The 15,833-nt window shown below is 41.6% G+C and overlaps 1 protein-coding gene across 1 annotated transcript in view; it reads left to right on the plus strand.

Annotated features, from left to right (window-relative positions):
- The first annotated feature begins 965 nt into the window (after positions 1-965).
- cpt1ab (carnitine palmitoyltransferase 1Ab (liver)) overlaps positions 966-15,833 on the plus strand; it is a 48,742-nt gene continuing 33,874 nt past the window's right edge. Inside the window, exons 1-3 of the mRNA XM_080736359.1 lie at positions 966-1,103; positions 11,385-11,549; positions 14,213-14,355. Of these exons, the coding sequence (XP_080592485.1) occupies positions 11,409-11,549; positions 14,213-14,355 (284 nt within the window). The 5' untranslated portion in view covers positions 966-1,103; positions 11,385-11,408. The remainder of the gene's footprint in view (positions 1,104-11,384; positions 11,550-14,212; positions 14,356-15,833) is intronic.

Below are 15,833 nucleotides of genomic sequence, written 5' to 3' on the forward strand. Positions count from 1 at the left end.
AGTAGTAGTCAGAGTATTGGCTCATGACTCATGAGTCCTATACTCATATGCTGACTTTATAGGCCTCCATTCTCTGTATATGACATGTATAGAATGTAGGCCTATAAAGTGAGTATAGACCTGTGTAGCGTATACGTAGGCCTACGTTTGTGTATAAATAGCTGTGATATATTAAGGACATAAATATAGCTTTAGGAGGTATGCTATAAGTATGTAATTATAGGCCAGAGAAGTGTGTGTGTGTGTGTGTGTGTGTGTGTGTGTGTGTGTGTGTGTGTGTGTGTGTGTGTGTGTGTGTGTGTGTGTGTGTGTGTGTGTGTGTGTGTGTGTGTGTGTGTGTGTGTGTGTGTGTGTGTGTGTGTGTGTGAGTGTGAGAGAAAGAAAGAAAGAGGAGGGGAAGGGATAACAATGAATGAATGTCATAGTAAATAACAATTACATTTATATTGTTTATTGTTTATGAGAAATTGTCAATAAACAAACTTTTTATCCTGTGGACCCAAACTAGAGAAAACAGCAGTTTTGAGCTTGTAGGTCGGCTATTTTCACTACTTCTTAAACATTTTGTTTTCCAATTTATGGGATTTCTTCGATTTTTCTTGTATTTATTCATTTTCAAATTACTTAGTAAAATTGAATTAGTTTTAATATACATATATATATATATATATATATTTATTTATTTTTTTATTTTTTGCTTTTTGCTTTTTCTGGGAATCTTTTGGGGAAATGTTTAAAAAAAAAAAAAAAGAAATGTAGGACTAGGAAACTCATAAAAATGCGTCCATGTGACCCACATTTCCCGACCCGGCGTTTGGAAATTATAGAACACAGAAGCAGGAGCAATAAGGTGACGTTTGAGAAACGGGAGGGGTTGGTCTGTGTACAAGCGTTCAGTCTCTCTCTCTCCTTTCTCATTCATGGCATGCAGCAGGATCATAGCACACACGCACACACACACGTCACGCACACTGCACTCACAACAGATCAGCCTCATATCGACCGTCTCTCTATCTCACACACACGTCCATCTGAACAGACAGAGTCCTCTCGTTTGTAGATCTGCGAGGAGGCGAGCACTGTAAGTGGACCAAGGCTTGGTGGTGAGTTAATAACGTTCAGTAATAACTTCTCCTTTTTTTCTGATCCGTCCTCCTCCTACCTTCTCTTTTTCCTTCCGCGTCTCTCTCTCTCTCTGTGTTGCTACGCATACATATCATCATGGCTGCAGGGGTCGAAAGAGACGCCGGCAGTCTATGTAGTCGCAAGGTCTAAAAAAACCTTGTGTGAAATGTTACGCCGACATAATGACGGTGTAATAACACATAGACATAACATGCTCATCGCTGCCTTGTTAGCAGTAAACATAGGCTATATGTGTGTGTAAATAATGTCCTCGTATGGCCTAGAATAGGCTATAGCTATAGTTGGCACGCCAAGAGGGAAAGAAAGTTGATTTATCAACACTGTGCGTTATTGTTTATTATGAAACTGAAAGCTGCAGCAGTAGCCTAGCTGTGACATTCCTCTGTTGGTTTCACACTTTGCTTGGTTGGTTTAGCCTACTTTTGGCCCTATGTTTAGCAACATAGGCTATCCTATGTTTTATTAATTGCATGTTGAATTTGGTGGTACGATAACAATAGTCGTATATCTGTCTATACATATTTGTCATTACGGGTCAAAATTGCTCACTAACTCGTTGTGTAGGCTATAGTGGAGTAATTGGGTCAAATTGTATGGAAGGTTACTGTTCCACCTGTTTTTTACTGTAGGCTATGCTACCTGAGGTGACAGTGACAACAACCCCCCAGGGGTGACAGCAGTCGTGACACCTGTTCTTTCCTCTCCACGAACGATTCATTGATTGATCGGTTGAATACTTTATTAGAAGTTTGCATAGGAAAAAGGTGCAGGACAGTTTAGCCTACACAGTTCACTGGTACTGTGGTACAAGGTCAACTAAAAGCCATGAAGACCACAAGAAAGCTTTTGGTCTTGTTTGCATTGGGGTCCCTTTGTACTCAATTATTAGGCTACATACTCAAGCCTCTCCACGATCACCTCAGTGAAGGTCAGTGAGGGGTTGGACGCTCATTCATTCATGCAGTGGCGTCAGTTTAGCAAAAGCTAAGGTATGGCAACATGACCACCAGTCATGTTGCCATACCTTAGCAACAGGCACAATGAAAAGTAAAATGTATTATTTCCCCCTGTAGCCAAGGTATGGCAGCTACCATAGCTTGCCATACCCAATTGACGCCTCTGCATTCATGGAGTCTTCTTGTACAGGAACAACACTTGATAAAGTGATGACCCCGCTGCCACTTGTCCTGTTTATTCACGAGATTATGGAAATTATTATACAGGTGTTGATGAGTCAGGGAGTTCATGCAAACCCAAAACACTGACAGCGTCGAATATAGGATTTGGCATATAGGCTTACTCCTACTTAGCCCTACTCCTGTACAATGCATGGTTCATAATTCCGATCATGGAATAATTTGTATTAGGCCTATATGTTTTACATGAAGGCTACTGCACGATCATGCTGATCGGAAATTAAATGACATTAAAACCTTTAATGGTATGGTAATGGTGGTGTAGCCTAGCTGCTATAGCTGGAGCTTTATTACCGCGCGGCTAGAAGACGCGATGGTGGGGGGGGGTGTTTGACACATTTTCCTCCTGTTCTTGAACTGCAAGTTTTAGGACACAGGAGGAAAACAAACCAGTTTTCATTCCGATCTTACCAAAGAAACACCTCCCATAATAAAATACTATGTTGGCCGTGGGGCATGCATGGTTGCGACATCCTGGTTTTATTGGTGAATTGCCGGTAAAGGTCTTTTTTGCTACCGGCACACCGCTGCGACCTTTCCCCTAGTTTCCAGCAGCACAGGCAGATCATGTGATGTGGAGGAACCGGCTGCATGCAGGGGCGTCACACCAAATTCTGGGCCCTGGGTACAAGGATTCACTCCGGGCCCCCCAAGAATGTTAACTATTGAAAAACAGCAGATATACAAGCTGAGCTTGTAGATCTGCTATTTTTGAAAAATTGTTAAAATGTGTGCAAGAAACCTATGTTTCCATGTCAGTGGTGCTGGTCCTCAAATTTTTTCATGTCAAGGACCCCCAAGATGATATGTATTCGGCCACGGACCCCCCATCTCAAAATATTTAGTTCCAGGGACCCCCCCCCCCCCCCCCCCCCCCCAGAAGCTAAATTTGAGTTACACAAATGTGTGCTTAAAAATATATGTATTCAAAGATTTGCACACATTTTCACGACTTTTCAAAAATAGCAGATCTACAAGCTCGCAGCGCGGCACTCGGTGCCGCGCTGTGAGCTTGTAGATCTGCTATTTTTCAATAGCTAAATAATTAAGGCCCCTCCACCTTGGGCCCTAGTAACTCATTGCCCCCCCCCCCCCCCTTGTGACGCCCCTGGCTGCATGCATGGCTGTGTGTGTGTGTGTGTGTGTGTGTGTGTGTGTGTGTGTGTGTGTGTGTGTGTGTGTATATGGGGGAAGGGAAGGGAGAAGGCACTATACACCGGCTGCCTGCTGAAAAGGCACCGCACGGCACAGCACAGCCAATGTCCTCCTCCTTCCTTGGTGCTCATTCATTTAACTCTGCAAAGGATGCTAATTAAACGGAACCAAATAAATGGACCCTACATAGCATGTCATGTAGACAGATGGCAGGTCCCCAGAGTGCACTGGTTCCCCAAACAGTGGCCCGGGACCCATCATGGGTCCATGACCCACACACGTGTCACCCATGTGTATGGGTCCCTTAATTTTTTGTTTTAATTTTATTTATTTATTTCAAAACATTAAAAAGGGAAGAAAAAAAATCCCCAAAAAGCAAATTCATTAATTAAAAAACACATTTAATTATTTTTGTAAGTTCATGAAGAAATCCAAGATAAATCCAAGAAATTCCATAAATTAGAAAATCAATGTTTAATTATTTTCACTAGTTTGGGTCCCAGGCGAATGTCTAATTTCTCTTTTGGGTCACAGGCTAAAAGGTTTGGGAACCACTGTCCACTGCCATAGTGTGTCAACTGACAGATTATTGATTATTCGGATATTCCACTGTTAGATTGATGATAGGTTCTTGGTTCACCCTATGATCCTAGATTACAATTTCTATGCATTTGATGTACTGCCTCGGGTTGTCCTTGCTTATTGTTACATTGTAAATCACCTACATTTTGCTAAATGCTGGCTAGGGGTCCACATTTTGTTCAGTTTGGTACCATCAGAGTCAGTTAACATGCTGACGATGATGGGGCAACACCATTGCAGAGATGCTGCTGTATCGACTCTAAAGGAGAATGCACATCCAAGTGGTAATACTGAGTAATTGCTGAGTAATTACTCTTTATGGTTGAGGAGGGGGATGAGAAGAAGTATGCAGGCCAGGGTCAGGAGAGTACATTGGGTTAGTATGTGACTGACCAGCGTGTGTGGGTTTGCAAATAGACACACAACAGCTTTGTTGGATATTTATCTGTGTCTTCTTTGTTTATCATCTACAGAGTAATATGGGCACATATATGGGCACATATATAGCACTGCACTGGCCTATAGTGGTGCACGCACGCACGCACGCACGCACGCACGCACACACACACACACACACACACACACACACACACACACACACACACACACACACGTAGCTACTAAAATCCCATATATCTCTTTCCCTCTGGAGTTGACCTCTGTTATCTCAGGCAATAACAGAAGAACCTTCAACTTAAAGGCATAGTGTATGCAACTTTGCCCTGTGTTACCATACCAAAACAATAGGCTAAATGATTGTTTTTACCAATCATTTCCCTCTATACCAGCAGTCATCATCAGCCACTGGAGTAGTGTGATGGTGTTTACCTGCTACTCCAGTGTGTTTCTGCAGAAAACACACTGCCCTCTCGCTGTATTTGATGTTTTCACTGTTTGTTTTGGGTCTGTTTTTTTGGCTGCTAAACCGCCAGACGACTCCGGTGGTTGCAGGCACTAGCAGTGATGACTGCTGGTATAGAAAGAAGCATGGGTAAAAACATGTATTCATTGCTGTTGTTGATGTAAACACAGCCAAGCTTGTGCTATTTTTGAGCGGTGGTCACACCGTCTCCATAGCGTGGCCGTGTGTGTAGGTATGTTTGTTTGTTAGTTTGTTTGTTTGTATGTATGTATGTGGGTGGGTCTGTATGTAGCCTCAAGCCTGTGTAGTACCTTTTCTGACCACACATGTTAAGGGAGGGGCGCTGTTGTCCAGGCCACACACACACACACACACACACACACACACACACACACACGGGGGGGGGGGGGGGGGGGGGGGAAGAACCACCGCTCAGTTCACACGGGTGTGATTTTTAATTTGCGTTCTTTAATCGCAATCGAGGCAAAGGTTTGAAAGTATTATGATATAGATTGGGTTAGGGTTAAGTCGAATCGTGTGTGTGTGTGTGTGTGTGTGTGTGTGTGTGTGTGTGTGTGTGTGTGTGTGTGTGTGTGTGTGTGTGTGTGTGTGTGTGTGTGTGTGTGTGTGTGTGTGTGTGTGTGTGTGTGTGTGTGTGTGTGTGTGTGTATAACACGTGCCACGTGTTCTGTAGCATTTTACAAAGTAAGAACAATCAAAACGGAACAGGAGCAATTAGGTAGTAGGCCTGAATGGTTAGCATAATTGTACCCTAATTCCTTGCCTGGTCTGTTTACACACATACACACACACACACACACACACACACACACACACACACACACACAGTCGAGTTGATCCGGTTCTGTGCAATGGAGAAGTGCCATTGGTGCATGAACTGTATCTGTTTTCTTGGGGATGGGCATACAACATATCAAACATATCAAACATATCACCTTTAATTCAACCCATTAAGACCTGAGGCCAATTCCACGAATGCCTTCCAGTTTGGAAAGTACTCACACTTTCAAGAATTTTCAAAAGCGTGGCGCGGAGTGACACGCTGTGAGCTTGTATGTCTGCTAATTTGAAAGGCCAACTCAAAAGTCTAAAATGACACGGATGCTTTTTTAATGGGTTAAACCCCAGCATCTACAGTATATTGTGGGGAAAGCTTTCGCAGGAAATAACAGATGACAAGCTCACATTGTAATAACTGTAATAACTTCTTACCTATTAATATTAAATATCGTCGTTGTCGGGTTGAAACCTTGTATGTCCAAAACCCCTCGTTTTGCATTTATCATTTTAAAAATGATTTAAACTAGTGAAAACAGCCGATCTACAAGCAGTCAAGCACACAACGCCTCGCACTGCGAGGCGTTGTGTGCTTGTAGATCTGCTGTTTCACTACTTCTGTGCGACGGGCGACAGCCTTGTATGATGAAGCAGGGCTTTACTTTGCGAAAGAACGTACACATTTGAAGTTACAAGTTTTCCACTCGACAACGACGATATATTGTGATGTCACGTGAAGCTTGTCTAATCCTCAAATCCATCATATTGTCCAATCAGAAAAGGGAAAATTGTAGACCTCTCTCTCCGTTCTGCAATTGTTGCACAAGTTGCACGTTAGTCGCACGTTAGGACTTGGTCATTTTCAGTCATGAGATTTTATTTAGCTATAATCCATGGGTAATCCATGTTAGGCAAAGAGATTTGGGTGTATAGAAAAATTTGTGCGGACCTAGTATAGAGCCCTGGGGGACCCTGGTAAAGTCTATAGGGTCTAAGTGGTTAATTAGATGTTGAATTATTCTGACACCTAGACATCATTAAGTACTGTGGTGGACACAATTCATATGAGTAATTTGTGGTACTGACTATATATTTAATGTACTTGTAAATTCTAAGTTGGGTAGTGAGATGCTTGTCAACCTCTCCAGGGGGGGGCGAGGTCATCACCTGTTCTTCCCTGATTGGGAGTTAGTAGACAAACCCCTTACAGCAGCTGATTCACATCAACGTCAATGTATACTGTATGTATAGCTAGTAAAACAACCAGGAGGAGGAGGGAGGCTGCTGTACTTGTCTGACTCTGAGAACAGTTTAAAGATGTGTGTGAGTAACATTTGTTTTGGGAAGCTCTTGGTCGAGAGGCCAAGAGCTCTCTAATATCTTAGTTTAGTTTATTTGCACATACATTTTTAAAGTTACACAAGTTATAAAAACTAAAATGGAAAAAGAACAATACTTTTATATGGAAAAGGAACAAAAATTGAAATCAAAACATGATGTGCCGGAAAGGTCAAACAAACCTAGAAGGGCTTCTCGGGTGGCCTTCCTAAAAGCTATCATTAAAGCTTAGAAGATATGGGGAATATTCTATTCTTTATCTTAAAAAATTTGAATCAAGAAAACACCAGATGGTTGTATTTTCCTTTCCTATATCATGTGTGTATTTGATTGTTTCACAGAACTATACTATATTAGAGCCTTGTGCTATTGTGCTCCATCTAATCTATGAGCACATTTAGATAGTTATTATTTAGACAGATGCCAAGTTCATTGTTTATCCTATAACCTGCCAGTGCCTTATATCGTTTCATACAGATTGTTATTCCATAGCTAGCATATTGTTTAGACAGATTCCAGGTTCATTGTTTACCTTTTTGTTATGCGGCAAACTACACAGTAACCCACAACATAGACATGACCCGCAGACTTTGCACTGGATTAACAACACCTGTAGGCTAAATGGGGGGATTTCCAGAGGTATGTGCTACAGCTAAACGACTACTTCCTAATCAGTCACACACGCAAACAGTGAAAAGACAGCTATACGTTCACGTTGTAGACTCTAGGAACACACGTCTATTGGTTCTATTTTAGGGATTCCAGGCCAGGCCAGCAATGTGTCGAGGTGTGTCCATGAGCAACACTCTTAACCCCTAATTGCTCGCCGGCCCGCCGTAGAATGACTCGTTGCTAGTTATAGGTAGGTGAGTGGTTCAAACCCTGCCTAGGCCGACATCTGCAAGGGGGAGAAGACGAAGCCACCTCATGGCCTAAGTCAGTGGTCCTCAACCTTTTCAGGCCGCGACCCCCAAAATAATAATAACTGTCTGGGGACCCCCCCCCCCCCCCACCCTGAGCACTAAGAGTTGAGGCATTACATTTTGTATAACACAGTTCTATTGTTGCGAGGCGTTGTGAGCATGTAGATCGGCTATTTTCACAATTTCTGCCTCTAATAGTGAAGTGAGAAACACTGAATTAGTAGGACCGGCAGGCTTGACCCTTCCTCCCACATGGTGGCTCCGTCATTGACGCTATTCAACAGCATGCAGTGACACAGTAAATATACACACAGTATCCACGTGCGTCTGTGGGCCCTGGAATAGACCACCTAATAGTGTCTGAGTGACGCGGTGGCCTCTTGGCCTCCTAACTCCTTGTAAACCCTCTTGCTTTCAAACCCAATCACATTATATTACTCGCTCAGATGCTCAGCCCTATAGATTACTTAATGGAATTGAGTGTGGTTGCCCCTGCAGGGCTACTACTACTTTCCATCTACTAACTACTTTCCATCTTTCTAGATCTTCATCGATATACATTTATTTGTGAATTCATTTTCTCCATTGACTTTAATTAAAAATTTAACTTTTCACAAATAGGGAGATGACTGACATCATAGATGTTTGACATCATAGACCACATGAGACTGACACAGTATGTCCATATATGGGCATTCCAAGATACGGGCAATCACACTTGCAATTTCCAATTGCATCTTTCTAGTTGTATTGTTGTTGAATCCTCTTCCTCTAGTCTAGTGGCTTTGATTTCGAGGAACAGGAGCTGGTAGAGATGGATTAGGAATCTTCCAATGCACATTTCAATCTCATATTTTGACCACAGCCCGCCTAAATACTGTGTGTGACCTGTAGTGATCATTCGCGAGAAAAAGTCACCGGATGTCGTTCATTTTCAAAGGAGACATTGCAGCTAATCTGAGGGTAGATGTGCTCATGTGGCATTCTGCTGCTCCTGCAAATTATTTTTTGCTGATCTCAGTCACAAAATAGACTGCAATCCATCTATATGTTATGTTTGTCAACCATATGGAGGAAACATGGGAACAACAAACCTTTCCCGTCTTATTTGACAGCCCACTCTCAGTCAGTGAAATAAATAGACTAGCGGGAATGAGGGAAATTCGTGTGTTGAGACCTTGAGATTTTTCATTTAATAAATGAATGATAAAGGTTCTTCCGGGTCGAATGGTAACGGTTCACGTTTCATCATGCATATGAGAGAGAGAAAGAGACAGCTACTCAGTGACTTGGTGACATACAAGGACAAAGTCTTGGGGGCGGCCATAGTTTGGTAATCAGAAGGTCACCGGTTTGCCCCCCACCCTCTCTATGTGTTGAAGTGTCCCTGAGCAAGGCACTTAAACGTCAACGCTCCAATGAGGTGAGAGAACTCACTAGGGATGGGACGATATGAAAATGTCATATTACGATTATTCTGACAAAAGAAATCGCGATTTACGATATTATCGCGATAATCAAAATCCATTATCCTGGGTAGGAACATTTGCCAAAAAATAGCAGATCTACAAGCTCACAACGCGTCGCAATGCAACGCGTTGTGAGCTTATAGATCGTCTATTTCTTGGCAAAGACATTTGATAAGAGATTGAAAAAAAAGACTGCAACAAGTACGTATATTATAAGTATGTTTTACCAATAGAGGGTTTAAATGGTACCGGATATGCAGCTCGGCAAATAAAAAGGTGAATTGATCCCAGTGCATGACGGAGGACGATATCACGATAAATTAAATCTCCATGATACGATTATCGTGAGTGTTTTTTTATCACGATAAACGATACTATCGCGTATCGTCACATCCCTAGAACTCACACAGGATGCAGGATAAACAAGTGAAATTGGAAGTGATGATACAAAGAAATAGAACTGGAACACTATATACAACAGGTTCTGGGAATTGGCATATAACATCCACTAGTACTGCAATTCAGTATAAAGAAATGCATAGAGGCAAGTCTATAGTAGGGCATTAACGAAAAAGTCGACTGAGTCGACTTCATTACACAAGTCGACTCCCACCAGAGAAAGTCGAAAGTCGAAGTTTATTATTATTTTTTTCTATCATTATTTTTGCTCCATGTGTGCGTCTGTACAGCATTCAAACAGTAGGATTGCATATTGTCAAGGACGGAATGATCCAATATTACAGTGCTACATTACATTTGGTATAACATGGTTCTATTGTGAAAATAGCAGATTGTGAGCATGTAGATCTGCTATTTTCCCAATTTCTGCCTCTATATATTTGACAATTTGGACAATGTTTAATTTGTCATTTTAGAGGTATTAAAAAGTCCTTAAATTGTCACTTTAGAAATGTGAAGATACCCTCTATACACTTAAACTTTATGTTGGTTTGTTTACTGTTGAGTGAGAAAACAATGTTGCCCATTAAGTTAATGGGGGCCCCCAAATAATTGGGGGGACTTTATTGTTTGATGACGTCATCAAACAATAAAGTCGACTTCAACTTAAGTTTTTACTGAGTCGAGTCGACTTGCAAAAATCACAAGTCGTTAATGCCCTAGTCTATAGTTGAACTTTGCTTTACAGGAAAGCGTTGTCCATCTCATTGCTATCTGTAACAATGGCAAAATGTATGTAATTGAGGCTGATAAATGGGTACTCTCTCCTGATTGGATACAGTTGGCAACCCACCCGAAAATGTATTTTCTGTTTTACTTTAAAAAGAAAGTCAGCACAGTAACAACACAGAAACACATGGCACCCTAACGTCAGGAAGGGATAACCAAATGGTTTGACCTGGCTGTGATGATAACGCTATCTCCTCCTGAATTTGACAATCGTGAACGTTGCACCGCAACATGTTTGCTGGGTGCTTGCGAGAGGTCATTGCAAAGATGACAAGTGAGTTGGTAGTAAGATGGAAGCTTATGTTGTTGATTATTACTCATTTGCACTTTTAACCACATTAATGTCATTATGGGTGATTGTTTTTTTTTATTTTTTGTTTTCTTTATTAAAAACAATATATGATTGTAGCGCAAACATCTTATCTTGTTATTTTATTGGTGAAAACAGTGCTCTTCTTTTCCATTCCAATGCCACGTTCAGGTGTTTATACGTACCGGTATATAGACGTTTGCCTCCCCTCTCAAACGAGCACTTGCCCGGTCGGCTAACCTGAAAGCAAACTCCACCAGCTCAAAAAGATTTATTGACCTGCCAGGAGCAAGTAGGCAACCCTTAGATAAAGTCAACGCCTTTACTGTAACAGTGCTGGTTAGTCTGTATTGTTTGCCTGTATATAATGTACTTTGCTCCGCTAACATCCAGGTGTCTTGTTGCCCCTTCCCCCAGTGACCCAGTGCAGCAGCAGCCACCATGGCAGAAGCTCACCAGGCGGTGGCCTTCCAGTTCTCCGTCACCCCCGATGGCATCGACGTGCAGCTATGCCACGAGGCCCTGCGTCAGATCTACCTCTCCGGCATCCACTCCTGGAAGAAGAGGTTCATTCGCTTCAAGGTGAGAAAAAGAGCCTGGTACAGGAGAGTGCAAGGCTGTGGTAGAGAACAGTGACTTCAGTTCTCACATAAAGCACATTTAAACCGTGGTAGAGAGGTTTGGGACGTGGAGTTAGCGCTCCTTGACGTAACTCAAAATATTGGCGAGATAGTGGTTGCTCCGTAGATTAAAAACGGACATTGCACGGTTAAATGGGTCTCAAAGTCACACATTTAGTACAAACAAAAGCAAGCACGCGTTTTTTCCCCCTGTACTGTTTACAATTAGTCTTATATGCCTCAACTAAAACTGTTACTTCTCAAAAATCTCAGAAGATTGAGCTTACAGATCTGCTACTTTTGATGATTTTGTGTGACGCTGTAGTATGATCAAGAAGGGCACTGATTTACTAAAAGGAAAAAGAAAAAACACACAGGTGAAGGTTTCTGACCGATAGCGACGATATGTTTCTTACCTGCTCAAACATTCTCGGTCAAGGAAGCATACCTTTGGGATCTTCTTCCTTATTAAATCAAAGTTCCCTTTCCCTTCCCTGACACTGAACTGGGTTTGTATGTAACTGTATGCAGAATCCAGTTTGTTGGCATTCATTTGTGTGCTAGAAGTGGGCCTTTCAGACCTGTTTCACCATGCAATATTAATCAACAGGGAAACTAGTTTGGATTATGAATTCTAATCAATTTAACTACTAAAGATATCTTGCAATATTTTGAGTTGTATCATGGCAATTTAACTAACTACCCACCCCAACCCAAACCTCTACCAAAGTTTAAATGAACTTGGTATGCGTCCAAACTGATGGGTACTGATGGTTTTCTCAACCCTGTTGAGAAATGTGTCTCTTTATTGACTGGGGGGTCGTGATGTGGAGATACAGTGCCTTATGTCAGCCTGTCTGGATAAAATAAATCCATCAACAGCCACATAGTTGAGGCTCAGGCATCCAGTGAACGCACACACCCACATGACATGACTCACACGCGCGACACCGGTAACCTTCCTGTCTGTTCTTTGTGTTCTAGCCTTTGGCCTATTTATCTCATCTGTTTACACACACACACTGACGCACCGCGACTCTCTGACATGCTAGCGTTTTCACATACAATGACCCTGTCGCCCGTGACGGAAAAAGTACACACATTTCTTACTTAAGTAAAAGTATCAATACTGCAATGTAGAAACACTCTGTTACAAGTAAGAGTCTGAAATTCAGAATTTACTTGAGTAAAGGTACAAAGGTATTGGTATCAAAATGTACTTAAAGTACCAAAAGTAGAAAGTACTCATTATGCAGTTTTCAAATGTATAAAGTGTATATATATAAAAAAAAGAAGAAGAAGAAAAAAAATATATATATATATATATATATATTGATAATTCCAGATCTACAAGCTCACAATGCGTCGCATTGTGACGCATTGTGACTCATAGGTATAGCAGCTGTATGACCCACGGACTGACCGTATAGTTGCAGTCGAATGGAATGTTGTGAGTGCAAAAATGTGTTATTTCATGGAAAATGATTATTGTTTATTTATACCGTTGTGAGCTCATCAATTGGCTATTTTCAGCTAAAGCTTTCCTCTACAATAGCAGGAAACTGAAAATACACTGGTATAGAGCCCTGAGGGACTCATGTCAACCATATAGGGTTTAAGTGGTTGACTGTTGCACGCAGAGACATAAAAAGGTAGACGCATCCTCCGGCTCTGGGACGTTCGGTCGGCCAATCAGAGGCGGGACTCCCTCTTTCCCAGAGGCGCTTGCTTTGGAAATGTATAAACGTTTGTTTCCTCATGCCAATAAAGCTCCTTTGAATTGAAGATAAGTACCGTAAAAGACACGCTGTGATTGGTCAGTAGTCACTTTGAGTGGCAGCGTGCCTTCAGCCCTTTCTAATGAACTGCAGAGGCGAATGAGGTATCTAGGTCTTTATATCTATGTTTGCACGGCCCCCTAAACCAGTGGTTACATTCCACAGACCCCAGAGGGGTCCCCAAATTACTTATGGGGGGTCCCCAGATGATTAACTTAATACGCAACATTGTTTTCTCACTCGACAGTAAACAAACCAACATAATGTTTAAGTGTAGAGGGTATCTGCACATTTCTAAAGTGACAATTTGAGGACCTTTTTTAATACCTCTCAAATGATAAATTAAACATTGTCAAATTGTCAAATATTAGAGGCAGAAATTGTGAAAATAGCTGCTCACAGCGCCTCGTAATGCGAGATCTGCTATTTTCGCAATAGAACCGTGTTAAACAAAATGTAATGCCTCAACTCTTAGTGCTCGTCAGAGTGGGGGGTCCCCAGTTAAAATATGATTATTTTGGGAATGCTGAAAACAGAGGTTTTCAAGCCAGGTGGGAGGCAGAGTACATGTTCACGGATGTAAAGGGCATAGAAATTAATGCAACTGATTTTGATTTACTTTCTCATTTGACTATTTTCAGTTTTTAATGCATGCAGTTTAATTTCCGCATTTATCTTGCAATTAAGGGACATATTAGATTTTTGAAGGAAAATTACTTTTTTGCCGTTCAATAAAAATTGAACCAGTCCGGCCCTCGACTTGTACCAATTTCTTAATTTTGGCCTACTGTGTATTTGAGACATCCCTGCCCTAAACCATGTTGTTGTTGTTTTCTCTGCTCCACAGAATGGGGTGATGACAGGAGTGTACCCGGGCAGCCCTGGCGGCTTCATGGTGGTGGTGGTTTCCTACATGTCCTACAATAAATACAACCTGCTGGACCCCTCTCTGGGGATGTTTACCAAGCTGAGCCGACACATACCTGTTGGGTAAGAACACCAGCCATGCAGGCACTGATGGTGACCTGGTTGCTCCTATGGATTCTGTTCTGTCTTTTGCTAATAAGGTTATGGGGGCTGGATCAGACTGCAGTCCTAGGACAGCATGGCTTGGACCCTAGTTAAGTGGTTCTCAGAGTTGGGCCCGGGGTCCTTGAGGGGTATAACAGGGAGTCCCCAACAACATTATTTAACATAGCATCTAAGATAGCATTGACATTGTCGCAGCGAAAAACTCCTTAACTGGAAGAAACCTTCACAGTAATAACAATAAGTACTGTAGTAACAACAGCAGTACTATCCCCCAGTAGTCTAAGCCTATTGCAGCCGTTATTGTAAGCTTCGTCAAAACGAAAGGATTTTAATCTAGTCTTAAACGTAGAGAAGGTGTCTGCAATCACAGACCAAAACTGGTAGAATGTTCCACAGTTGAGGAGCCGGATACTTAAAGGGATATTACACTTTCAAAGTCATTTTATCGTCTAATCAGGCTTTTATGAACACCCTGAACAGTTTTTAATTTGCTTGATTCAATATTTAGATATTTGATGTAAATGTTACCAGGCCCGACACGCCCAGGCCCTCTCCACATACACACCCATTGTAACTTCAAACTCCATTTTAACCGTGATAAATTCATTAAAAACAACCATTATTTTTTCTGGTGACTCAAACTACCCTCCTAATACGTGAGCAGGCCGTGTTTTTTCGATAACTTTTTTCATTTATTTTTAATAATCCATTTTTGTATTAAATATTTTTCATTTTCCCAAATAATTATTACAAATTAATGAAAAAAGTTATCGAAAAAACACGGCCTGCTCACGTATTAGGAGGGTAGTATGAGTCAACAGAAAAAACAACGGGTGTTTTTAATGAATCTATCATGGTTAAAATGGAGTTTGAAGTTACAATGGGTGTGTATGTGGAGAGGGCCTGGGCGTGTCGGGCCTGGTAACATTTACATCAAATATCTAAATATTGAATCAAGCAAATTAAAAACTGTTCAGGGTGTTCATAAAAGCCTGATTAGACGATAAAATGACTTTGAAAGTGTAATATCCCTTTAAATGCTCTGCCTCCTGTTCAACTCTCAGATATTCTTGGAACCACAAGCATATTTACGTACTGGGAGCACACTGGTGTTCTCAGGCTTCTTATGAGGCACAATGAGCTCTTTAAGATACAGTGGTGCAGTACACGTGCAGCAGCATTCTGGACCTGCTGGACAGGCTCTAGAGACAGCATGATAATAACGAGTAGCAATAAACCATATGTAACACATCTTTATTTTGGGTCTCGAGACAAAATTGTTCTGAAACCCATTTGCTTCTACAGCTGAACTTTACTCTCAGCTGGCTCGTGTTGTTTACGTTTAATATGGTGTAATACTTTCACGTGTACCGGCGTACAGCCGTACACGCGTACTGTACGTGATTTCTGTGTTTCTTTTCTTATCAGAGGTGTAG

The sequence above is a fragment of the Nannobrachium achirus genome (genome assembly GCF_963921795.1).
Source record: "Nannobrachium achirus genome assembly, chromosome: 11".
Classification (NCBI taxonomy): domain Eukaryota; kingdom Metazoa; phylum Chordata; class Actinopteri; order Myctophiformes; family Myctophidae; genus Nannobrachium; species Nannobrachium achirus.